This window comes from Vulpes lagopus, chromosome 11 (genome assembly GCF_018345385.1).
Source record: "Vulpes lagopus strain Blue_001 chromosome 11, ASM1834538v1, whole genome shotgun sequence".
In the NCBI taxonomy this organism is placed as follows: Eukaryota; Metazoa; Chordata; class Mammalia; order Carnivora; family Canidae; genus Vulpes; species Vulpes lagopus.
Window position 1 is genome coordinate 79,031,433 of NC_054834.1, and position 24,132 is coordinate 79,055,564.

General features: G+C 51.5%; 2 protein-coding genes across 2 annotated transcripts; one reads left to right on the forward strand and one right to left on the reverse strand.

Annotated features, from left to right (window-relative positions):
• Positions 1-244: 244 nt before the first annotated feature.
• TMEM109 (transmembrane protein 109) lies at positions 245-8,400 on the reverse strand. Its single transcript, XM_041722530.1, has 4 exons — positions 8,247-8,400; positions 3,241-3,485; positions 2,274-2,376; positions 245-1,817 (listed from the first exon to the last, which is right to left on the reverse strand). The coding sequence occupies exons 2-4, from the start codon at positions 3,475-3,477 to the stop codon at positions 1,426-1,428; spliced, it is 732 nt and encodes a 243-aa protein (XP_041578464.1). The 5' UTR covers positions 3,478-3,485; positions 8,247-8,400; the 3' UTR covers positions 245-1,425.
• A 4,164-nt stretch (positions 8,401-12,564) lies between these two features.
• Positions 12,565-23,007, forward strand: PRPF19 (pre-mRNA processing factor 19). The gene is made up of 16 exons (XM_041722529.1): positions 12,565-12,808; positions 14,279-14,428; positions 14,614-14,690; positions 15,463-15,604; positions 15,688-15,761; positions 15,883-15,945; positions 16,823-16,864; positions 17,002-17,076; positions 17,419-17,494; positions 17,652-17,761; positions 19,167-19,322; positions 19,551-19,620; positions 19,843-19,928; positions 20,235-20,405; positions 20,529-20,634; positions 22,494-23,007. The coding sequence occupies exons 1-16, from the start codon at positions 12,790-12,792 to the stop codon at positions 22,589-22,591; spliced, it is 1,515 nt and encodes a 504-aa protein (XP_041578463.1). The 5' UTR covers positions 12,565-12,789; the 3' UTR covers positions 22,592-23,007.
• Positions 23,008-24,132: the final 1,125 nt, after the last annotated feature.

Consider the following 24,132-nt stretch of genomic DNA (forward strand, 5'->3'; position numbering starts at 1 on the left):
GGAAGGGGTACCTCCCTTGCCCTCCCTCACAGACACACTGTTCCAACAGTATAGGTCAGTTTCTGGAAGTTTTGTAAAGACGGCATGCCTTCCTCACTTCTTGCACTCCAGGAGGGAAGGGTACCTGGTACCAGCCTTCTTTTTTGCTCCCCCCCCCCCCCCCCCCCCCCCCCCCCCCCGCCAGAAATGGATTAAGCTGTAGGGAGAAATGAGAGCAACCGAGACTCTGAGTAAATACATTTTATGTGGAACAAGATAATAAAATAGCGTGCATTTTATTTAAAACCAACCAAGCGCTGATAAAAATATGTATCACTGCAGCTGTGATTCCACACCAAATCTTAACAGTAAGAGCTGGGATTTGAATTCATTCTTCACATCAAGTGCTGGCCCTGGCAGGGGATACCCACCTCCACCAGAGCCTCAGAGGAAGAATGAGACCCCTGGTGGTGAGAGGGCTCCAGTGGCAGGCACCCTGGCCCTCTCGGAGCTTGTGAAGGGAAGGGGCCATGGTGTGCAGCTCTGGTTTGTCGGCCCTGCATTCCTCCTGGGCCACTGGAGTAGACCCTGATCAGCAACTCCCGGGTGGCAATGAGTGGAAGAAGGGGGTGGAGAACCATCTGGAGCTGTGCAGACAAGATGCTTCTCCTTCAGTGTCTCTGAAATCCCCACGGGGGACCTGATGGCCACTGCAGGGTCCCACTTGCAGGCACAAGCCTATGAAGCAGTCACCTTTTGCTTTGGCTGAAGGGGAATCAAGATTCTGAGAGGGAAAAACTCTCTTCCTGACACAAAGCGGCCACAGTGCAATTTCCTATATACAGTATAGCAGCGGGCAAGTAGAGGGCCCTGCTGGCTCGGATTAAGGCACTTGTAACAGACTCATTGTGCGTCCCCATTCCCAGTCCCGGGTGGGAACCTGCCCCTGGGCCTCAGGTCCCTGGTGCCCTGCCTCTTCCCCATGGTGGTGAGGCAACAAAGAGGACAGGAACATGCCTTGAGGGACTGTGGTTTGGGTGAAACGCAGGGCTAGAAGGTGACAACCAGGAAAGAAGCAGAGACTTGACAAAGGAGGAGCCACAGAAGGACAGGAGAGCAAGAGCGTCAGGAGGAAGGCGAGGCAGCAGCAGAAGGGAGACACTGGCAGATGCCCATTGAGGGCAGATGCACAAGCCACAGGGGAGGCCCTTCCAACCTGGCCTGAGGCAGGCTGGGAGGAGAGAAGGGGTGAGGACAACCAATTCCAGGCAGAGAACCTCAGAAGACAGGGCCCCTGGGGACCAGCATGGTCTTCCTCTTTGACTGCTAGGGACGAAGGTTCTGACAATTCAAGAAAGGAGTGGGGTGGGGGGCTGGAAGGACGGCTGTGTGATCCAAAAGCAGTGCAGTTCTTTGGTATGAAGATGGCCTTGCCCGGGGTCCTTCTCACTCCTCTTCCACACTCCGGGGCCCCTTGGCCGCCCGCCTCTGCCGCCAGCGCAGCTCTTCCACCTGGCGCTCCAGCCCTCGGACCTTTGCTTCCAATTGGGCCCCTGAGGCCCGGGTGCCACTGAGCCGGCTCAGCAAGGCATAGAGGGTCAGCAGGGCCAGGAGGAGCAAGGCCCGGGTGGAGGGGTCGGGGACTGACCTCACCAGGGCCACAAAGCCGACCAGGAAGAGGACAAGCTTCAGACCCCACAGGATCCGCCCCAGCAAGGCCAAGACCAAGCCAAGGAGCAAGGACAGAAGCCAGTAGACAACTAGGGCCCCTGCCCCCCACAGCAGGAACGTCTGGACCTGGCTGGGGCTGAGCTTCAGGCCCTGGGTGAGGTGATCTCCTGGAAGAGGGAGAGTCACAGAATCAGCCAACCTGGAGTGGTCAGGGCACAGGGGTGATACCCAAAAAGGGAAGGCTTGAAGCCCCTTGCAAAGGAAAAATCCTTTCCCACAGGGTCACAAAGATGGGAGCCTGAATCTCAGCTCCTATTCCTGCTGGCTGGGGGTTGATTACTTCTTTTGGTTGAACCCAATCCATCTGCAAAACGAGAGTGATTCTCTGGGCTGCAGGTAACAATTAAATGACATACTAGGGCTTAGCACAATGCTTTTCCTGACATGAAGCAAACACCAGGAAGGTGGTGGCAGTCATTAGCCAGCTCTTATACTTAACGCTGGGGAAACCTGGCAGGTGTCAAGCAGCTGGGGGGAAAGTCTGGGCCCTGAAAAGATAAAGCCCCACCAAAGGAAGTGACAGGCTAAGCTCCAGGAGACCTGACTAGTTCTCCGCTGCTCACCATCTAGTCCCAAGGCGTTGAGCAGCTGTGCAGCGATCCCAGACAGTGCGAAGAAGGCCACTGAGATGGCTGAGGAGATGGCCCACATCACCTGAGACAAGGTCTGTGAAAAGAGCAGAGCAGGAGATGAGTCCACAATCAGTGTCCTTTAAGCCTCTGAGCCTGACTGGGCAAGGCCTGGAAGGAATGTGTCCCATCTCTCAGTCAGACATCTGCCCACCAAGCCTGGACAGCAGGCCATCTGTCCTTCCTGACCTGGAACTCGGGACATCTGGGCCCTAAATCAAGTGATTTGCTAGAACAGTTTGGTGATGGTAGTAGGTGAATGTGTGTGAGGAATTCATCAAATCTCCATAGTAGTCACCCTGTGACACTGAGGTTCTCCCAAGAATCATGAGGTTGCATGAAGCAACATCTGTGAAGGGCTAGGATGTTTCAATGAAAAAGGAGTCAATCATCTCTACCAGATGATGGATTTTATAAATAACCATCTCAACTGTTTAGAATAACCTATGGAAAATATGTGATGCCACATCTGGCATGCCATTAGGTAGAAGGGACAGCCCTGCCTTAAGCCCCTGAGTCAGACCTACCTCTATCTCTACCAGTGAAGGAATGGATTTGGGTCTTGATATTTTGCCAATTTAAGACTGTAGGTCAGATTTAGACCAAAATCAGACTTTGTCATCCAGTGACGTGGGTTTATAAAGACTGGCTCATTTCTTAGTCTTTTTGGCAAGAAAGGGCAGGAATAAGGGAAAGAGCTAAAGGCCCTAGGGCAGGACTCAATCAATGGGACTGCAAAGAGCAGGTACTGTCTGGCTTCATTTTGTGGAATGTGGGGCTCTCTGCACCAGAGATTATGACACACAGAGGATGTAGAGCCAAGATGGGGTGGCCATGAACAATCTCTCCTCCTTTAACTCTCTTCACTGTGTGTGGTCACAGCAGGGACCACTTTCCTTACCTCGGAAACCAGGTGCATGGTCTCTGGCCCCAGCCAGGCATCCAGTGTTCCCCGCACAGAACGACCCATCTGGCTCAAGAGATCAACTGGAGCCTCCTTCTTCTGCTGGCCTGGTGACACAAAGTCTGAATGGGACTGGGATGATGCTGAGTGGAGGAGGACGAGGGCCACTAGGACCATCAGGATGACTTTGAACACATGCTTGCCCCACGGTGAGCTGCTGCCTGGGCCTGCCATGGCTGGGTCTGCCAGGAGAGAAGCACAGGGTGAGCAGGGAGTTAGAACTGGAATGGACACCTACTGTCCCAGCTTTGACCTGTCCCAACACCCTCCTCCACCCCTACCCTGTTAGCTGAGAAAGGCAGAACTGGGCCTTTCAACTGAAGCTGGGCATAACCATCTGATTCATAGGTTCCTCTTTCACATTTTTTACCACTTGCATATTAATTAACCAGCAAGCATTCTTCGATGCCTTCGGGTGGATGAGATCTAGGATTATTCCAGTTCTAAAAATCTGAAGGCTAAAAAAAAAAAAAAAAAAAAAAAAAAAAAAAAAAAAAAATCTGAAGGCTCATTTCTGGATCTTAGGTGTTATGGGCATAAAAATATGTGTAAGACTGTAAGGCTTTGTCCCCATGGAGGTATAATCTACTTAAGATGAAGTTGATATAAAAAACAACTTAAAAAATAGCCCACAAATACAATTACTGCTGTGTAATGATGTACAGAGAAGTGCTCAGGCACGTGCTCAAGCAAGGAAGAATGGCATATATGCCATCTGTTCTCCAGGACCATCTATATGAGGTGGGAATTACCTCCATCCTGGAAATAAATGAGAAGATATTGAGACTTAGGAGTTAGGCATTTGCCCAAGGTCACTGAGCTAAGTAGAAAGGTCCGGATTTCAACCTGAGCTTCTGCTTCTGAATTGCATGCTCACTGGGAGTGATGGTAATGGTGGATCTCTACTATGGCTACTCACTGGCATCACCTGGGAGCTTCAAAATTATCGCCTCTATCCCTGAGCCCAGGGGTTTTGATGTTGCCATCTGGGTGTGACTTCCGCTTAGACCTGCAAAAGCTCCCCCAAGTGATCCCACTGTGCCAAGCTGAGATCTACGGACACAGAATGATCTCAACTGCCCAGCCTCCAACGTAGGCAAAAGGTTAAAGCAAAACCTTCAGGGAAAGACATTTTTATTAATAACAAGCTAACCAGACACCAACTATCTCATATGATAGCTGGCAACAGGTAAGCATTGTTACTTTCCTCCATTTTACTGATGAAGAAATTGCGGTCAGAGAAGCAGGAAGTGGAGAAACTGGCATCTGAACCCAGGTACAACTCCTTGTACACACCAGCCAGGTGTGTCATCTCCAAAGTCAGTCTCAAAAGTGACTTAGAAAATCACACAATAGATTATTCATAAGCTAAAATAAACTTGGCATCTACCGATCATCTCTGTGAATTGCTGGTGACAATTCACTTAACCACCTTGTGCTTTGTGCTCTGAGCTTGTCTGTAACATGATGATACAGGCAAGTTAAGACCTAACAAGTACCAACTCACTGAAGCAGGTGTGGATCAGCCAAAAAAAAAAAAAAAAAAAATTTGCAAATTCACCTTCTCTTTGCCACTGTGCTCGAGAAATATCAAACAGCACCAACAAATCCCATGTTTCTTCCAGGCTCGGGAATGAGCCTGTAGCTTCAGGGAGTTTCCATGATTCAGACCTGATGATCAGAGGCTAAGCCATTCCCCTGATGCAGGAACAGCCAGGTGTTTGAAGTTTTTGCAATTACCAGATAGCTCAGGGAGTTGGCCAGAAATGGGAGCCATCAGGATGGAGTAGAAGGAAGATGTTTCCATTCTTACTTAGTGAAAAGGATAACAGTCCAAGTAAGAGTTATAAAAATAACATATCTGGGCACTTTCTGGCCCAGAAACAGCTGCCGTAAGTTCCTCTTGAGGTCTGTGGAATCAAGCAGGGTTGCAAAACACACTTTTGTGGGGAGCGACCTCAGCCTGGGAAGCCTTTTATTCTTCTACTCTGTTTGGCATAAATCAACAATCAGGTGGTTCCTGTCTGCCAGTGGTCAGACATGAGGGAAGTACAGGTCAATTCCTGAACTATCTATCTGGGTCATAACCACCCTGGGAACTTTAGAGAGCAGAGCTGCTATCTTGGGTTGGATCCTATATCCAAGGACCTCCACCAGGAGGGATCAGATGTTGTCTCTCTTCTAGAAGGTCAGGGTGACGTGAGCTGCCCACCCCCCACCCCCACGGCAGCCTCCTGCATTCTGTGCTAGCCTTCACTTTCAAGCAGCCATCTGCCCCAGTCAACAGGAGGTAGGGGACCTTGGAAAAACATCCCCCTTCCCTCCCTGTGAGACCATCATTGCCTTGCCAGCTGACCCTTGGAAGTGCACCAGAAACCAAATCTAGCAGGATTCTAGAGTATGCCTTTTGCAGATAAGAGTGCAGATCACTGGCTGGTGATCTCTTCAAATTGTTTTATTTAACAGGATTTCTTCTAGGTGGCAAGAATCAGACTCATTGTCATTATACCTGCTCCTCACTGCAGCCCAATCAAATACTTTTAATAAAAAGAAGCCATGACAGTCAAGAGCCAAAGCAGTCTCGAGCTCTGAGAGGAAGTAAGTCTCAAACATCTTCGTCTCCTGCAATGCCTGGTCTCAAATGGTAGGCTTTCAACAAATTGTGTGTATGTGTGGTGTGTGTGTATTTCTATTTATATACACAAGTGGCCATCTGCCTCAGTTGATTGTGCATGTATAGTGTTAAGCATAGTTTATTTGTGTGTGTGTGTGTGTGTGTGTGTGCACGCGCGCGGTGCTTTTTAATTTACAAAGTGTGGGCAGCCAGGATGGCTTAGCGGTTTAGCACCTCCTTCGGCCCAGGACATGATCCTGGGGACCCGGGATCGAGTCCCACATTGGCCTCCCTGCATGGAGCCTGCTTCTCCCTCTGCCTGTGTCTCTGCCTCTCTTTCTCTCTGTGTCTCTCATGAATAAATAAATAAAATATTTTAAAAAAAATTTACAAAGTGCTTGCCTTTTCACTCTCTCATTAACTCTTACAACAATCTGACAAAGTTCTGCTATTCTACATTTTACTCAGAAAACTATGGCTTAGAGAGGTCAAGTGACTTATTCAAGCTCACACAATAGAACCAGGACTTGCTTCCAGAACTCAGGATCTAAACCTTGCCTCTTTGCTTGTTCCACACCCCTATGCCCTTTCAGAAAGACCAGGTCCCTGCCCTCAAGGTACTTAAAGCTCCACCAAATAGCAACAAGCTCAAAGTGAGAGGACAACCTGATTTCCACCAGGAGGTGATCCACCTGCTGGACTTACAGGTCATGGTTTTGTACCAAGAGGTATGACAACACCAAAAGATTGGGGCAAGACCTGCAGGATGGCTCAGGAGAACAGGGCCAGGAGAACCCACATGAGCTGGCAAACGGCTTCACTTAACTATGGTAGTGAGGAGGCACTATATGTTTAGGTGTGGTTTGCCAAGAGGGCAGGGTGGAGCAGTCCACACCCCCCCAGCCAAGGCTCCTTCCTCTGGTTAGCTTCCTTTCACACTATGAATCACGACGTGGCAGGAGGGGCAGCTGATTTAGTGCCCTCTGCTGGCCCTGATTTTCCCCATCATTGCTCAGAGCTGCCCGGGTTGGAGCCGTGGTTTTCAGTTCTGGTCCCAAATCAGAAAGGTCTGTGGAGCCTGTTCAAGCAAGAATGTCTGCCCCACTAGGGGCCACCTTAGACTCTCCCGAAGAAAAGATTTCATTTTTAGAGCCCCTTGATAATTTCTGATGCATAACCACACAGCTGCCGCAAACCATCAGCAGCACAGGAAGAAGTCTATTCTAGGCAAAGCCTCCAAAGTGTGGCAGTGCACAAAGGAACCCAGAGTTCCATCCCAGGCTCCGTTAGGCCACAAACTAGAAGCCACTAGCATATACCTGTTACTTAACCTGAATGTCAGCCTCTTCCGCGTAAAATGGGGTTAAGCAGAGTTAAGAACTACTACATGTTTCTGCAAGAGTTTTGTAGACCTTAAGGGTCAACCGAAGTGTTGCAGTACACTGACTGCCAACACACCACTCATTACACTGTAGCGTAATTTAGCAGTTTTTAGGCTCAGCCTCCCACATCAGACTTTGAGCGCCTCCGGTTAGACTTGACAACTTTTTTTTGGAATCCCCAGTGCCTAGCACAGAACGACTAATAGATGCTTGCTAAATATTAGAAGCCCGTCAAGAGGCTGTCAGAGTAGCAAGGGAGACGTAGGGAGAGGCGGCTTATTTTAAAGTCGGTCCAAATAGGCAGCAGCCACTGGAGAAGCACAGCTGCGGTGACAGGAAGCTCCTTGACCGGGCGAAGCTACCACTCAGGAAAATGAAGTCAGCGTCCCGGCAGGTGGGGGCAGCCCCCGCTAAACCCCTGACAGCTGCTGCCCAGCAACTGCTTGGGGGCAGGGCCACGGGCAAAGGGGCAGCTTGCTCCCCGGGGCCCAGCCTCCCGCAGGCAGGGTGTCAGTGGCATGTGCTATTTCGGACAGCAAGTCCCCTGCCAAGCCCTGCTGGGTGGCGTCGCGGGCGAGGGACGCGGCGCGGCCTGGGGGCTCGGGGCACCTCTGGAGGCTCAGAGCGAGCCACGGGAGGCTGGGCCGCGGGGCAGAAGCTCGGGGCTCAGCGCTAGCTCGTCCCCAGCCGGGCAGCCGGCCGGCCCTCTGAGCGGCGCTCCGAGCCCTCTTCACCCCGGAAGCGCGTGCCTCCCGTCACCTAGTAACGACTCTCCCTGTTGCATAGCAACCAGGATCCGGGTCCGCGGTCCTTGCCCCCGCCGGGCGCCGTCGGACCCCTCCCAGGCGCGCTCGCCAGGCCTCGCGGCCCCGTCCTGCGCCCACCGCGGCGGCGGCCGCCTCCCCGCCCCGCGGTCTGCCCCTGAACCCGTCTCCAGCGGCACTCACCGGGCTCCGACCACGACCGCCCTTCACGTGCGACTTCGTTAAAACGCCCCGACAAACCCGCGCCTCAACTCCGGGCGTTGGTTCACGTCTGCGCACGCGCAAGGCGGGAGGGGGGGGAGACCGACCAGTCCTCTCCCCGCCCAAACTCCGCGCCGTGGGCGCATGCGCGCGACCCCGGGCTCACGTTCGCCGCCCACCACTACCCGAGCGTCCCCCCGGGAAAGAGCTGGGTCGGAAGTTCGAGCGGGGAGCGGAAGGCTCTGGCAGGAAAAGGGGGAGACGTGACTGTGGGCTGCGGAGTACATAACCTGCATCTTGGAAATTCGGAGTCGAAGCCCACCGTTTCTCCGGGCCTCAGCGTTCCGGGCGGTGTAGTCTCGAGCCAGGCAGCGCCTCCTGGGGCATTGTGGGAAGTGTAGTTCTAGCCAAGAGGTACCCAGTCGTTTGAGGCACTCTCGCCCTGAAAAGGCACAAAGGAAAAAGGTGTTAGAGGAGCAGGAAGAGGCACCAGTACTGAGAAGTTGCATTCACCTCGAACCCTGCAAATGGCTCCCAAATGTTTGCTAAATTTTAGAGGAGGAAAGGAACCAACTCCCAGACCCCATTTCTAAAAAAAAAAAAAAGAAGGCAAGATCGTTGGGTTTGGAATTCCAGAAACCAGGGGTTTGGAATGAGGTGATCTCTTGCCTGCTTTGTGATTCTAGGCACGTTGCTTCATCCCTCTTGATCTCAGCTTTTCAACTTTACTATACAGTCCTAAAATACCACTTCACAGTAGGGTGTGAAGATTCAATCAAGTAAGGAGAGTGAACATTAAAAAAAAGAAGAAAAATCCAAGTTGCTGTCCGAATACCTCTCTCACATGGGTGCCACAGGAAATCTTCTCTTAGACGTTAAAACCGTTACTGAAACTCAGCGCTCTAAGTCAGAATTATTTTTTCCCATCCTCCCTGGATCAGTCTTCTGATTGTGCCTTTTCCCCAGACTACACAACTCTGCACCAAGCAGCCCCTCGCCTCCTCCAGTTGCTTCGTTCTTTAAATGTTCTTCAGGTGCGTCCAGCTTCCTGCCTAAGCCAAGGGTCTCTTTCTCCCAGCATCCGGGGGCTCACCTTCTACCTTTTCTAATAGTTGCAGCTTTCCTAACAGTTGCAGATTTACGTGTGTTTGTGAGATGTTTCTGATTTGTAGGACTACCACTCTCAGGTCACAGACTCTTGTGCAAGAAATGCAACTCCCTCCACCCCACTTCCTTATCTCCCCAATCTCCCCACTATGGCAAGTCATTTTCTTTCTAACTCTCTTCCATCTGAGTAGTAGAGATAATCTCAGACAGTTCGGGGTTCTTCCCACCTTGGTTTTCAGAGTGTACACAGTGTTTGGAAAATTAACATGAGGCCAAAGAGTCACTAATCTTCATTGTCAGTTGAGCTGCATTGTCTTGCCTACTCTTCTGCTACTTGTCCACACAGGTTGCCACTAAATCTACCTGGGAAATGGAGCTTCTCCTGGGCTACTGGCCAATATGTCCCCTTAATTCCCGAGTAGCAGCAGCCTTGGCTGAAGGAGCAAGGCATAGAGTTCCTTTCTCAGGATCTAGCCCACAAATATGCATATATCCCATATTTACTATGTCTTCCTTTCCTACCTAAGGGATCTTTATCTCCCCTGTGGGAGTTTGAGATCCAGGGGAGTGAAGAGGACACTGAGATCAAGTTCTTATCCTTAATATTTACCCAAAAATAGATTTCCCTGTATCCTTTCTATCCTTGAGGGGCTGGCTTTTGAAATTCACAAGCCTTGAATGGACTTCCTGATTTTTCCATTCTTCAGTCACACCATAAGCTCCCTAGAATAGGGACATCTCTGCTTTTGCTCACAGTGGAATCTCTAATGCCTAGTACATTGCCTGACCGGCACACAGGAGTACTCAGTAAGGATTTGTCCAACTAATGGATTCCTGGCTCTCTTCCTCCAGGCTATCCTCCTCCAGCCCATCCAGTAAGTGACTTCCAGAGAAATCTTTTGGAAGTGTAGCTATGATCCCATAGCTCAACTGCTTTTCTACTGCCAGCCCAATTGGGTCTAATCACCTCTGGTTCAAGGCCCTGATTAAATGGATCCATCTTATTTCCTATCACATCTCAATATTCAAGATGCTTGGCCTGTTGTGCAGCCTTTCATTCAACCAACAATAGCTATGAAGTACCTGCTGTGTGTCAGGTGCTGGTTAGACTCTGAGGAATAACAGACCAGAACAATGATGGTTCTGCTATCACAGAGTTTACAGTCTAGAAAACGCAGATATCAAACAGATACTTGTAAACAATGAAATACTTAAATGATTATAGTTACCAGAATGACCTGGAAGAGAATTACTGGGTGCTGTAGGGACTAAACTTCACTCAGGGGTCAAGAAAAAGGCTCCAGAGGAAGTGCCATTTAAGAGGAGATCAAAGTTTACTTTGGAAGGAATAGAGGGGAGGAGAGAGTAGGAAGGTGTGCCAGGCCAAGTAGCAGAACCAGCCAGAAGGGCTAAGTTTGAGGACTTAAATAGCTAGTGTGGCTGGAGGGAAGATAAAGCCAAGTGATGGAGGTCAGTATGAGCTATATGGTGCAGGACTTGGGAGCAAGTTTTCTCTGCCAGAAACACTCTCCCTCATTCAGGTCTCAGAAACAATTTCACCTCCTCAGTGATGCCCTCCCTGAATACCCAGCTTAAAGCAGCCCATCTCTCCCATCCATATCACCTCCTATCCATCTTTCTCTTATTTGTTTTATTCTTAGCACCTACCACTCTCTGGAATTTTCTTATGTGTTGATTGCCTCTGCCACCTGCAGAGAGTGGCCTTAATAAAAGAATGTAAGCTCCAAGAGAACAGAAACCTCGTTCACCATTTGTACCTTCAATTATCGGACCGGAGTCTGGCACTTAAGAGGCACCCAATCAATATTTGTTGAATGAATGAAAAGCCTGGAGAGTAGCAGAAATAGATTTTTCCTGGAAAGTGGATCACTAGCTGTTCTGAAAAAGGTGGATTATAAAGCTAGGCTGGAAGCAGGACCAATTAGGATGCTATTTTACTGCTGCCCAGGAGAGAGAATCATAGTTTGAACAATCTTGCTTGGATTCAGGGATAATGATAACAAACACCAAAATGTATATCGTACTCTCTGCCAGGCAAAGTCCAAAGCACCTTTTATTTATTTTACATTATTTTATCTGTTTTTAGGTAGGCTTCAGGCTTCATGCCCAGCGGCGTGAGCTCAACGCAGGGCTTGAACTCACAACCTTAAGATCAAGACCTGAACTGAGATCGAGTCTGATGCTGAAATGACTGAGCCACCTTGGTGCCCTCCCCAAAGCACGTTTTAAATATTTGACGCCTCGCAACAACCTTTGAGCTAGTTCAACCTTTCTTATCATTCCCCCTTATTTTGCAGATGAGGAAATTAAAGCAGAGAAGTTCACACAGTTTACTAGCTGGGTAGTACAGCACATGCAATCTGACTTCAGAGGCCATGCTCTTGGCTACTGTGTCGTATTGCCCTTCATAGCTGCAACTTTTATTCTCTTTGAGCCTTTGCTCACGCTTTCTCCTCTTGGTATGCTCTCTGTTCCCCCCTTCTATCTGAATATTACCCATCTGTCAAAATCAAGCTTATTCACCGCTCTTCAGCCAAGAAGATTTCACTGATCACACCTGGCTGTCCTGCTTTGTCTGGATCCTTCATAGCCCACACCATGTGTTCTGGACGTGATTCCTGAGCGCATCTTATAGACAGCCACTTAGAATCCCACAGATCTGAGCTGGAAGGGGCCTGGCGGTCACGTAGGAAAGGGGTAGAGAAGGTGATGACTTGCCCATCATCACTGCGCAAATCGGCAGTGGAGGCAGGACCAGAACAGTTTCTTCCTCAATGCTAGTTTCTCTACCCCTCTGGATCTGGGCTTTTTTCACCGGTCACCTAACCGTGTCTCTCAAAGGGTAGTGGGAGATACGCCTGCCTCAGAATCACGTGGGGCACACGCTGAAAATGCACTCTCTCGAATGCAGACTCCCAGGAAGATGCGCTTTAACAAGTTCGTTAGGAAGTTCTCATGCACTCCAAAGTTTGCAAGAAGCGGGTCCCGCGAGCAGTGCAGCACGGGTCTCAAAAAAACGTTGCTCCGTACCTTGGCTTTAACTTCCACTGCATCATGGGAAATGTAGTTTGGAAACTCCTCTGCGCCAGCCCCCGGGGCGCTCTACGGAAGGCGCCGAGTCGGTCCGGAAATGGCCGAAGGCTCCCTGGCGGGCCCTTTCCTGCCCGGTTGCATTCTGGGAAAGGGCAATTTCCGTTAGGTGCTGGAGGCTGAGGCGCGCCACCGACCGCGTTCCCACGTGAGGCGCTACGCGGGCGTCGCTCGGCGGGGTCGCTCCCCGCTCGCCGCGGAGCGTCCCGGGAGCAGCGGGGAACCGGAAGCGGCCCGCGGCGGCGCAGAAGCGAACCCCCGAGGCCGGCGTGAGGCGTGAGGCGCCTCGGAGCGCTGCGACGGCGCCATGTCCCTGATCTGCTCGAGTGAGTGTGGGCTGCGGCCGATCGCGGGTCGCCGGGGGCCTGAGGCGGAGCGGGAGGAGCTTCGGGCGGCTGCGGCGCCGGGGTCGGGCGGAGCGTCCACGGGGCTCCCTGGGGGCAGGGCGGCGGCCTGTCAGCGCGGGGCCCTCCTCCGCGGCGGGGATGCGTCGCGCCGCGCTTCACGGTTTACATGACGCCTCAAGTCTATCGTCGCAGACGTCACCGGGGCCGAGGACCTCGTTTGCGCCTTGAGCCGGGCCTGGAGGGAGGGAGCTGGTGCCGGGAAACGGCTAGGGCCCCCCCGCCCCGTTGGCTTTGTGGTCCGATGCGGGCCTTGGGCCTCAGTTTCCACGTCTGCCAAGCGAGGGATTGCACCGGGTGACGGCCGAGGTTCTGCCGTCTGCGAAGGGCGCAGCGCGCTAGGGCAGAGCCGGGGCTGGAATCCAGGTCCCTGGGCCTCCCCGCGCGGCTACCAAGCGCGCTCCCCTCCGAAGCCCTCGGAGGCCGCGCCAGCCCGACCCCATCCCGTCCCTGCACGACTTGTCCAGAGCAGAAACGAAGAGCAGGGCCCTACAGACGAGGGCGGGAGGCTGCGGAGCGCGGCGGAGCTGGGTGCTCTTGGCATTTCAATGCGGCGCGGAGGTTTTTCGGGACTCGGTGCGTGCCGTCGGGCACTGGAACACCCTTTCGGATCTGCTTCCAGCTCGCCAGCCCCGCGCCCTCCTCAGAACCTCTCTGGGATCCAAAAGGAGGGGGAAGGGAAGGAAGGGAGATGAGGGCCAGAAAAAGGAATCCTTCATGGTGAAGAATCACAGCTTGCGAAATATGCCACGTTCATCCCCGCGTTCCCAGCTCCCTTCTTCCTTTTATTTGATGTTTCCGTTTGATGTTTACTGGGTGCCTGCTGGGCATCTGCATTGTACTGGACGTCAGACCAGCTGCAGTCCCTATCCTGAGGTGTGTAGTCTGCTGAGGCAGGTGTGTTGGGGGCTGCTGTGAGGATGAGTCAATCTCTAGAAAATGTTTACAGTCATGCTTGGCGCCATACAAGTGTTTCTTCTTAATGTAGCACTTGTCAGAGTGCTTTGTGATTTTCTGTCTGATAGTCCATCTTGGCTCTAGACCGAGATTTGAGTAGCCATGTGTATCTCTGTGTCTTAGAGTAGGAAGGGTGCCTGGGCATCTCCTTCCAAACGGAGGTGGGTGGGGATTGATGATTGACCACTCTGTACATGTGTGGCATGTAGCAGTTGTGTGGTAATTGTTGGTTGACCACCTGCCAGGAGAATGATGGAGAAGCTAGTCATGTAGCTGAAAGGATGCTGGGGATACTACAAAAGTAGTGTCACGTCCTGCTTTCTGTTAGTTGAAAGTGGGGACGTGGTTTTGTTGGGGCCAGTAGCCTGTGAGGTATCGCCTTGCCCCAGGGTCCCTTTCACCACCCCACGCTCACCGCCTGCCTTTTCTCCACAGTCTCCAATGAAGTGCCAGAGCACCCGTGTGTGTCCCCTGTCTCTAATCATGTGTATGAGCGGCGGCTCATTGAGAAGTATATTGCGGAGAATGGCACAGACCCCATCAACAACCAGCCTCTGTCTGAGGAGCAGCTCATCGATATCAAAGGTGCCTTGGTGGCTCACCTCCATCCAGGGCTGTTTTTGCTCAGAGCTTGAGAGGCTGGGAGGTGGTACCAGTGCACTGGAGGAGGAGGTGGTGTTCTGTTAATGTAGGCTAAAGAGGAGAGAGATGGGGGAGACGAGGGTTCCCCGGGTTAGAGTTCTTCATACCCGCTCTCCCTCTCTTGACAGTTGCTCACCCAATCCGGCCCAAGCCTCCCTCTGCAACCAGCATCCCAGCCATTCTGAAAGCCTTGCAGGATGAGTGGGTGAGTCCCTGGAACAGAACTGATGTTTGTCTGCTTGAAGAGAAGGGATCACTGCACTAGGACTTGGGGTGGGGAAGATGGAGTATTATTTTTTTTTGAGGGGCAGGATGATAGTGGAGGAGGAGCCTGGTTGTTGAAGTCCCACAGATCTGGGTTCCACGCTTAGCTCCCTTGCTCCCTTGCCACATACCCTTGGGCATTTTGCTCATATGTGAGTCCTGGTTTTCCTGACTCTAGGACAAGGATTTGTGCCAGTCTCTCAGGGTGTGGGCAGAATTAGAATAAAGGTAGAGTATAAGCCTTGCGATATCAGGGATTTGATTTATTGATTGGTATATCCCCAGCACCAAGGGTAGCACCTGGTATGTAGTGGTGCTCTGGAAGATGAATGAGTGACTACATCTTGAGTGGTCGCCTCACACGGTACCCGACACAGTGAGGGCAGTTGATTAATGGCAGCCTTAGTGTTATTATTCCCTTGTGGGGAGGTGACGGGATGACGTCGAGATTTGCCTGTAAATCAGAGACGATGAGGGTGGGAAAGAGCTGGCTCCCACTCCTGTCTGCGCCCAGTATTTGGTATGAGGTAGCAGCTCCAGAGTGGCCACCCGCACATTCATGGTCCCTCACGTGTTGGTTGGGTTACCGGTACTGGTCTGAGCTGTGGGAATACAGGGCGGTGTCCTCTTCGTCTCTTGATCAAGGGCTGACTCTTCTGCTGGGTGTTCCCTGCTCCTTCTCACCCCCTCACAGTGGCGTTTCCCTTCTTCAGGATGCAGTCATGCTGCACAGCTTCACTCTGCGCCAGCAGCTGCAGACAACCCGTCAAGAGCTGTCCCACGCTCTGTACCAGCATGATGCTGCCTGCCGTGTTATTGCCCGGCTCACTAAGGAAGTTACAGCCGCCCGAGAAGGTGCCACCTATGCCCCAACATCCCCCACTCTGGGCTGGTCCTGCTTTGTAATACCCCATTTTTAATGTATTCTTTTCTCTCAGCTCTGGCCACCCTGAAACCACAGGCTGGACTCATCGTGCCCCAGGCTGTGCCGAGCTCACAGCCAAGTGTTGCAGTGAGTGCACCTCCCCCTTCCTGCCTGTCTTGCAGCCCCTGTGTGCAATGTCTCATGTGGCTCTCCTGCAAGTGTCCTGGGTGTTCTGTGCCTCCCTCACCTTTAACCTTCTTGTCTTCAGGGTGCAGGTGAGCCGATGGATTTGGGTGAGCTGGTGGGAATGACCCCCGAGATTATCCAGAAGGTAAGTTGTGGGAAGTCACTTGGTGGGAATGCTGGTGGGCCCTCATGTCTCACCATCTGCTTTGAATCCAGCATGAATAGAAATCCCACCCATGTCGGACTCCCAGCAGAGCAGTGCAGCGCACAGACTCAGGCCACACTGCCCAAGTTCATGCTTCTATATCACTGCTTAGAAGCTTTATGACTTTGGGCTGACTTAACCAAGTCTATCTCATTTTCCTTTTTTTTTTTTTACATTGAGAAAAACAGTGTCTGCTTTGTAGATCTATGGGAATTTAAAAGATTGTAATTACCGATAAGTGCAACTTGTAGCGCTTACTGTTACCGGGGTATTGGGGTTCTTTGCATATCATAAAACACTGGTTACATTTTCACTTTTTTTTTTTTTTTCTCTGATGGAGACAGAAGATGAATTACCATTTTTAGTTTACAGATAAAGAACTGACACTAAGATTCAAAGGTACAGGTCACAGAAGGCAGAGCAGGCCAGATATCAGGGCCAGTGCTGTGTTGTGCTCACAGAACTTGTGTCTGGTCCATACTCTGACTGCATCTCCTCTCTCTTGGTGGTATAGACTTGGTCTGGTAGCACCACAGTGCTACTTGAAGTGCTCACTGTGCTGTTTGTCACGTCTGAGGCCTTGGGCCAGTGACTTCACTCCCCTGAGGTCCAGTGTCCTCCTCTGTGAAGTAGGGCCAGCAGCACCCTGTCATCAGGTTGGGGTGAGAGTAAGAAGAGGAAATGCACTAGCCCTTAGCACAGAGCCTGGCAGATCACAAGTGCAGGTGACTCTTGGGGATGTGACCAGCATCCAGCATGCTGCTGTCCTGGCAAAAGAACTTGCCTCATGTTGCGTTCACTCCTCTCTCTTGCCCAGCTTCAAGACAAGGCCACTGTGCTCACCACGGAGCGTAAGAAGGTGAGCTCTCCTGGAGCCAGGGGCACTAGCAGCGGGTGGGATAGGTGGCTGCCACCTTTGGGGCAAGAGGGGGTGTCATTGAATCCTGCACTCACTGCCGCTCTGGTTGGGGGTGTGGTGCATTTGTTTTTTCTCAGAGAGGGAAGACGGTACCCGAAGAGCTGGTGAAGCCAGAGGAGCTAAGCAAATACCGGCAGGTGGCATCCCATGTGGTAAGTGGCCAGATCCCCGCTGATTGGGCAGTAGGATGTGTCCTGTAGTGTTGGGGATAGTGTCTGGGCCTGGCAGCCGGTGTGGGGAGCAGCTCATGGGCCCCAACCCTGCTTCTGGCCCCAGCTGCAGAGTTCTCAAGGCTGTTCTTCTTGCTTGGTACTGGCTTTCTCAGCAATGCAGCGAGGACGGCACTGCACCCAGGCAGAAGGCCAGGTGCTGTGGATGAAGAACAGCTGTCACTCTTGTTCCCTGGGGCTGGGGATGGCATGGGGAGGGTGTGTGGCTTTATGGCCCCCCTGGATTCAGCTATGTCTGGATTTGACGTTGCGCCCTCTGCTCAGGGCTTGCACAGTGCCAGCATTCCTGGGATCCTCGCCCTGGACCTCTGCCCTGCTGACACCAACAAGATCCTTACTGGTGAGAGCCGGCCGGGCCAAGCAGGCCAAGGCGGGGAGGGCAGCAGGGAAGGTGCATGCTCCTGTCCTCTGCATGTCCTGGGGACAAAGTACCTTCTCCAGCAGAGGGACCCAGGTGGGCATGACTCATTTTGGGGTATCATTTGGGTCCTTTCTAGGTGGGGCCGATAAAAATGTTGTTGTCTTCGACAAGAGTTCCGAGCAAATCCTGGCCACCCTTAAAGGCCATACCAAGAAAGTCACCAGTGTGGTGTTTCACCCTTCCCAGGTAAAGGGTTCTGCCAGTCACCCTGCGTTCCTCATTCCTGAGCCTTGTGTCAGCAGTTTAGTGTCAAGGACCCAGTCATCTGGTGCCCCACTGTGTCCTTGGTGAAGTGAATTGGACTCAAGAAAGAGTGCTGAGCCTCCATAGTGGGCACTGGGCCTTTGTTTGCAGTCGGGGATGCCCTATACTCTGTGTAGTCCTCCTAAAGCAGTGGCCTTCACATCAAGGGGCAGAGAGCTTGAATAAGCAAATTCATAGACATGTTTTGTGTTAGGGAAAGGAAAAACCCTACAGTGTCTGTGGTACAAACTGGAAAACAAAGCTCAGCAAAATCTTAGCATACCCAGGAAGGACGGGTTTGTCCACATTCCCATAGTCCTCTGGGGTTGGTGGGGGCACTTAATGATGACTGTTGACTGTTGAAAGTGGTGTGGGCTACAATAGATGGAGAAGTGCTGGCTTAGGGGCAAGGGCTGCTCATTAGATGAGATTACTGTTAAAGGATTTGAATCTTCAGGTCTGGCACCGTTTGGGTCTGAGACTATAGGATAGTGCCTGAGTATGTGCTTCCCAATCAGCCTTTTTCCTTCTCTGTAAAGAAATTAGAAATAGATAAATAATTTTAAATTTTAAACTTATTTATTTTTTGCGTGTTCTTTTAAAGTAGTCTCTGCTCATCGTGGGGCTTGAACTCATGACCCCCAGGTCAAGGGTCACATGCTCCCCTGACTGAGTCAGCCAGGAAGTGTATTTCAAATGGAAAGGTCTCCTTTTCTGCTGAGTGTTAATGGGTTATTTCTCTTATGAAATCCTATTGACGAAAGATGGTAGTTGGTTCCGCCTTAACAGTTTTTAATGTCCTAACCCAAATACTTGGTGGGCAACACTATGTAAGTTCTCTCTCTCTGCCTCAAATTGTTCTGAGGATTAGCTTGCCCTTGCAGTGCTGAAGTATGGGAGGCACTGGAGTACGCCCTTGCAGCCTTTCCCTGGCCAGTGCTGTTCAGTGCCCACGCTATCCCTGACAGTAGCCATTAGCTGCATGTGTCTGTTTAAACAAAGTATAAAATGAACTAAAACAAAAAAATCAGTTCCTCAGTTGCACTAGCCACGTTCTTCTCTCTTGTTCAGGGAACGGTGTGGGAAATTGCTGTCTGGAACAGCTGTCCTTCTTACCACTAGGTAGTTAGGCCTCCTCATCTAGGCCAATGCTGTTTTATTTACCATTTTACATAGTACTTATTGTTGTCTCTCTTAGGTATCATTAGGTGGGTGGATGGTTTTAGGCAGGACAGGGCTGAAAGAGAAGCAGTTGTTGGGGTTATGGCCGTCCCTGGCTCCTTTTTGTAAGATTGTTATGGTCCATCTCTTCTGCCTTTGATGTTCTGCCTCTTTGCTTTCCTTTCAGGAGCTGGTGTTTTCTGCCTCTCCAGATGCTACTATCAGGATTTGGTCAGTCCCGAATGCGTCTTGTGTGCAGGTGGTTCGGGCCCATGAGAGTGCTGTGACAGGCCTCAGCCTCCATGCCACTGGGGACTATCTCCTGAGCTCCTCTGATGACCAGGTGTGTGGTCCCAGCCCACACCCCGTAGAGGCCAGCTGGTCTCCAAGCTCAGAAACATCCTGGGAGGAGGGAACATCTTACCAACACCAGCTGGTTCTCCAGAACCCCAGAGGAGAATGTTCCTCTGCTCGGAGGGGCTGGCTTTGCCAGGGTTTGCCTAATGAGGGCCCCTGCCTTCCTAAAGGGCACCCGCTTTCTTATTGGCTCTGTTGTCTCTGTGTTTTTCAGTACTGGGCCTTCTCTGACATCCAGACAGGGCGTGTGCTCACAAAGGTGACAGATGAGACCTCTGGCTGTTGTAAGTTGCTGCAGAGGGGCTGGGTTCTATCATTTGATATTATTTATTTTTATGTTTTATTTAGTCAGTTGCTTGTTTGCTTTAAAATACATTTACTTTAAGCCCCTCCCGAATGCCAGGTGTCGGGGTAGGCGCAGTGTGCAGTGTGAAGACCGAGGAACCTCTCGCTGTGCTTCTTTTTCCTGTGGGCTCTGACCACAACTCCATCTCCCTCCCCTACAGCTCTAACCTGTGCGCAGTTCCATCCTGATGGACTCATTTTTGGAACAGGCACCATGGACTCACAGATCAAGATCTGGGACTTGAAGGTAGAACATGGGAGCCTCCACCTAAGGCCCAGGCTCTGAGTTCTTGACTATGCAGTGTGATTATGTGCTGATGGCACGCGGCCCTGGGGGTGTCACAAGGGTAGAGAGACCTTGGCGCTGTGTGTGTGAGATGTGATAGGTGTGGTCCGGGGCTCTTGGGCTGGGCCATCTGCTTCTGCTGTTCCTGCTAGTTGACCTTTCATAAAGGCTGGAGGAGGATGGCTCCGAGGTAGGTTTTTGGTGAACGCCATCTTCTCCCCCTCATGACCAGTGGATGATGTTGTGCTATCCATCCTCAAACTGCAGGAGCGCACCAATGTGGCCAACTTCCCTGGCCACTCGGGCCCCATCACCAGCATTGCCTTCTCAGAGAATGGCTACTACTTGGCTACGGCGGCTGATGACTCCTCTGTCAAGCTCTGGGATCTGCGCAAGCTTAAAAACTTCAAGACGCTGCAGCTGGATAACAACTTTGAGGTATGCCCCTCCTTCCCCTGCTGCTCTTCATTTGTACTCATCGAATCATCTGAGCTGCCTCTGTTGATCCCTGACTGCCTCGTAGTTTCTGTTCTCATGTGACCTCTCTCCTGGTTCCAACAGGTGAAGTCACTGATCTTTGACCAGAGCGGCACCTACCTGGCCCTTGGGGGCACGGATGTCCAGATCTATATCTGCAAGCAGTGGACAGAGATTCTTCATTTCACAGGTAGGGTCTGGACTCCGGGATCCCCAGGTCCTGGATGCCCTGGTGCAGAGCAAAGAGGGCAAATACCACTGGGCTGGGAATTTCTAGGGGCAGGCGTGAGTTTGCTTGGGCAGCTTTTCATCACTACCTGAGGCAACTGAGTTGAGTGACTAAGAAAATGAACTCAAAAATCATACTGCTGAGCGTTAAATGCTAGCTCTACCACTTCAGGTCCTCTTCAGGTTGTGTGACATTGGACAGGTTACCTAGTCTCTCTGGGGAATGCTAAAGGTGCATATTCCATGCGGTGCTAAGGAGGTTTAGATGAGTTTATGTATACACAAAGTCCTCTGTTTAGTGTGTATACATGTAACCTGAGGAAGTAGCTGCGTATATGCGTGTGTACAAACACATACGTAAATAAGACAGCGCCTGGTACATATTAGGGATTTGCCCTTATTCAGCATTGCATCTTTTCTGTGGGATTGGAGCCATGACTGAGATCTAGGCCTTGCACTAATGGAATTTCCAGTCAGCCTAGAGGAGCAGATGTGAGACAGGTTTACAAATAATCATTTAATTGTTGTGAATGCTGGAGAAGAAAAGTAGAAGGGGTGGCACAGTGGGTGATAGGACTGCTAACCTAATAGCTGTGTGGTCCTGGGTACCTGAGTTTCCCTCTGAGAGCTGTAGCTTCTTCCTTTTCTTTAAATGGTCACATTGGGGATCCCTGGGTGGCGCAGTGGTTTGGCGCCTGCCTTTGGCCCAGGGCGCGATCCTGGAGACCCGGGATCGAATCCCACATCGGGCTCCCGGTGCATGGAGCCTGCTTCTCCCTCTGCCTGTGTCTCTGCCTCTCTCTCTCTCTCTGTGACTATCATAAATAAATAAAAAAAAAATTTAAAAAAAAAAAAAAATGGTCACATTGATACTGCTTTGTAGATTGTGCCAGTTGGTGACATAGACGTGGCACGCACAGGGACAGTGTGCCTGTTGCACGCTGGAGAGCTAAGCAGATGGCAGCTGTTGGCTATCTCTGTTGATGAAATTCTCATCCTCATTAGCAGGTTGTGGGCGGGGCCCAGGATGTTTCTCCTGCCCCCACATTCTGCTGAGCCCTGCTCAGTTTGTATGCTGCAGGGGTGTCCAGGCCTAACCGTGACCTTCACTGGGCTCCGGTGTTTTGGAGTTGAGAGAGGCGGGGTAGTGGGCTGGAAGCACAGCCTGGGTTCTGTAGTCGGGGCCCCAGGTGTTATCCTAAACCTAGAAGGAATTTGCTTTGCTGCTTGTGACTACCGGAATCCAGGAAGGTGTGTCACCCAGCCTCTTGTGCCCTCAGCCCAGCCCTGCCCTACCCTGTGCCCTAGGTCGGAACCCCTGAGCTAGAACTTATTGACAGACTGTCTCACTTATAAAAAAGGAGGTAGAAAAAAAAAGTAGGAAAAAAAAAAAAAAAAAAAAAAGGAGGTAGAAATAAATACATACAATAACATTGAGGTTTTAGATTGAACAGAAAACTCAGCTAAGTTTTTAAAAATAAGGTGAGAACTGGAAGAATGAGACTATGTTTGCTTGGTCTGTCGCTCTCTCTGCCAGCTCCCAGTGGGTTCTAGTAGCACTTGAACTGAGCAGAATTGCAGCAGCCCCAAAAGCTCAGATGAGGGGCAAAGCTCAGGTGAGGGGCGCTGACATTCCTCTGTTCACTCAGCCCACAACAAGAACTCGAGTGCCTACTGTGTGCCGGGAACTGAGTAAGGCCCAGGGCACAGGTGGTGTGTAGGCCAGACTAGCACCCTGCCCTCGGGGGTATCGGGGTGACTAGGAAACACTGAGCACTGACCCGGGGAAGCCTCACCACTGCCTCTTGTCTCTCTCCTCAGAGCATAGTGGCCTGACCACAGGGGTGGCCTTTGGGCACCACGCCAAGTTCATCGCTTCAACGGGCATGGACAGGAGCCTCAAGTTCTACAGCCTGTAGACCCTGGCCCTGCGGATCTGGGAGCTGGGCCTCATCTCAGTAGAGGGGTAGAATTAGGGTGGGGGGAGCGGGGAGGAAGGGGAGAGACTATTGGGGGAGGGGGGTCTCTGGGGTGGGGCATTCACATCATTTCACTCTGGTCTGGGTGGTGACCTGAGAGCCATGGCGGCGGGGACCACCCTCATCCATGCCACCTCCAGCCTGACAGGAAGGATCACGGGAGGTAGAACTGTCACCCTGTGAAGGCTCTGGTTGGAGCCCAGGGCCTCTCCCCTCATGGCGTTCATTGAGTTGCTTCAGTTCCTGGGAGATGGGGAGAGGCTGAGCCAAGGGAAGTGTGAAGGGGATGGGCGTGAGGGCTCTTGCAGGTTTTTGTAAGCAGTGATTTAGTTTCATTAAAAAAAGAAAACAATAAATGTAGCACTTTCCTGTGTGTGTCTCTAAAGGGAGCCCCAAGCTGGGAAGGTCAGGGGGAGGGAGCACATTTGCTAGAAAGACTTTCATGTCCCTGCAGGCCTTGACCTTGTGTTTCTAGGGTCTTAAGGGTCTCACTCGTGCCACCACTTCCTTGTGGGGTTGGCTTCTACAGCGACTGAGAGCAACTGAGACAAGAGGGAGAAGTGAGGGAAGAATAGCTTTTTCTTGCCCATGAGGAAGTGTGAACATATCAGCAAGGACTCTAATGCTGTGGGTGCTACAAAACCTGCCCCAAGCCAACCCAAAAGATTTTTCAAACTAGCTTTTGAATATGGAAGGAGAGCTGGTTCCAGGGGAGACAGCCAGAACAGTAAATGAACATAGAAGATCAGGTATCAAATGCCTCTTGGAGTGAAAGTAGGGCTCCTTGGCTGCTGCAGCTGGGGTGGCTTCTTTCATGTGATAATGAAGCTGAAGTCTTAGTGCTCTGGAGCTGAAATGCAGGAGGGGTGTTGCTGGCAGGGGAAGCTTCTAAAGGAGGGGATGATCAGGGTGTGCAGAGGGGTAGGGAGGAGGCCAGGGTGTGTGGGGACAAGGTGGGGTGGGTGGCTGAGGGAGGTCTTCAGGAACCTGGGGGAGAGCAGTCCAGGAGTGTGTTGGGGGGAGTGGGAACTGTCATGCATTGTGCTGGGGCCCTGGGGCAGTGGGTCACAGCTCAGTGACCTACACTGGTGCCGCAGAAGACTCTGCATGTGTTCTGCTGGGTCAGTGGTCCATGGTCAAGAAAGCTTGGGCATGCTGTCCTCTCCCTTGGAAGCTCACAATACTTATTAGCGGGTAAAGCCTTTGAAAACTACAAAAAAGAAACCCTTTAACATTTGAACCTAGTTTCCACAGACATCTGACTAGGATAGCCTTTGTGCGTGTGTATCTGTGATCATCAGGGGAACTGGCCTTTGGAACACACGCCAAAGTTGTAGCTGTTGCAGACAGCGCTGCAGGGGCACCTTGGAGTGCCAGCCTCTTGTTTGTTCAGGTCAGTTACCGCAGGACACCCAGGAGGGGAGTGACGAGGCGGCGTTTGGAATACCTAGAGGTTTTCCCACATTGGCCAAAGTAAGGCC

Bases quoted from the DNA above. Each gene is read 5' to 3' on its own strand.
- TMEM109 (XM_041722530.1), bottom strand. From the start codon at position 3,477: ATGGCAGGCCCAGGCAGCAGCTCACCGTGGGGCAAGCATGTGTTCAAA. The intron at 2,377-3,240 runs GTAAGGAAAGTG...CTCTTTTCACAG, and splicing joins CCATGCACCTGGTTTCCGAG to ACCTTGTCTCAGGTGATGTG. The intron at 1,818-2,273 runs GTGAGCAGCGGA...TCCCTCTTCCAG, and splicing joins CAACGCCTTGGGACTAGATG to GAGATCACCTCACCCAGGGC.
- PRPF19 (XM_041722529.1), top strand. The intron at 19,621-19,842 runs GTAAGTTGCTGC...CCTCCCCTACAG, and splicing joins AGATGAGACCTCTGGCTGTT to CTCTAACCTGTGCGCAGTTC. The intron at 20,406-20,528 runs GTATGCCCCTCC...TGGTTCCAACAG, and splicing joins AGCTGGATAACAACTTTGAG to GTGAAGTCACTGATCTTTGA.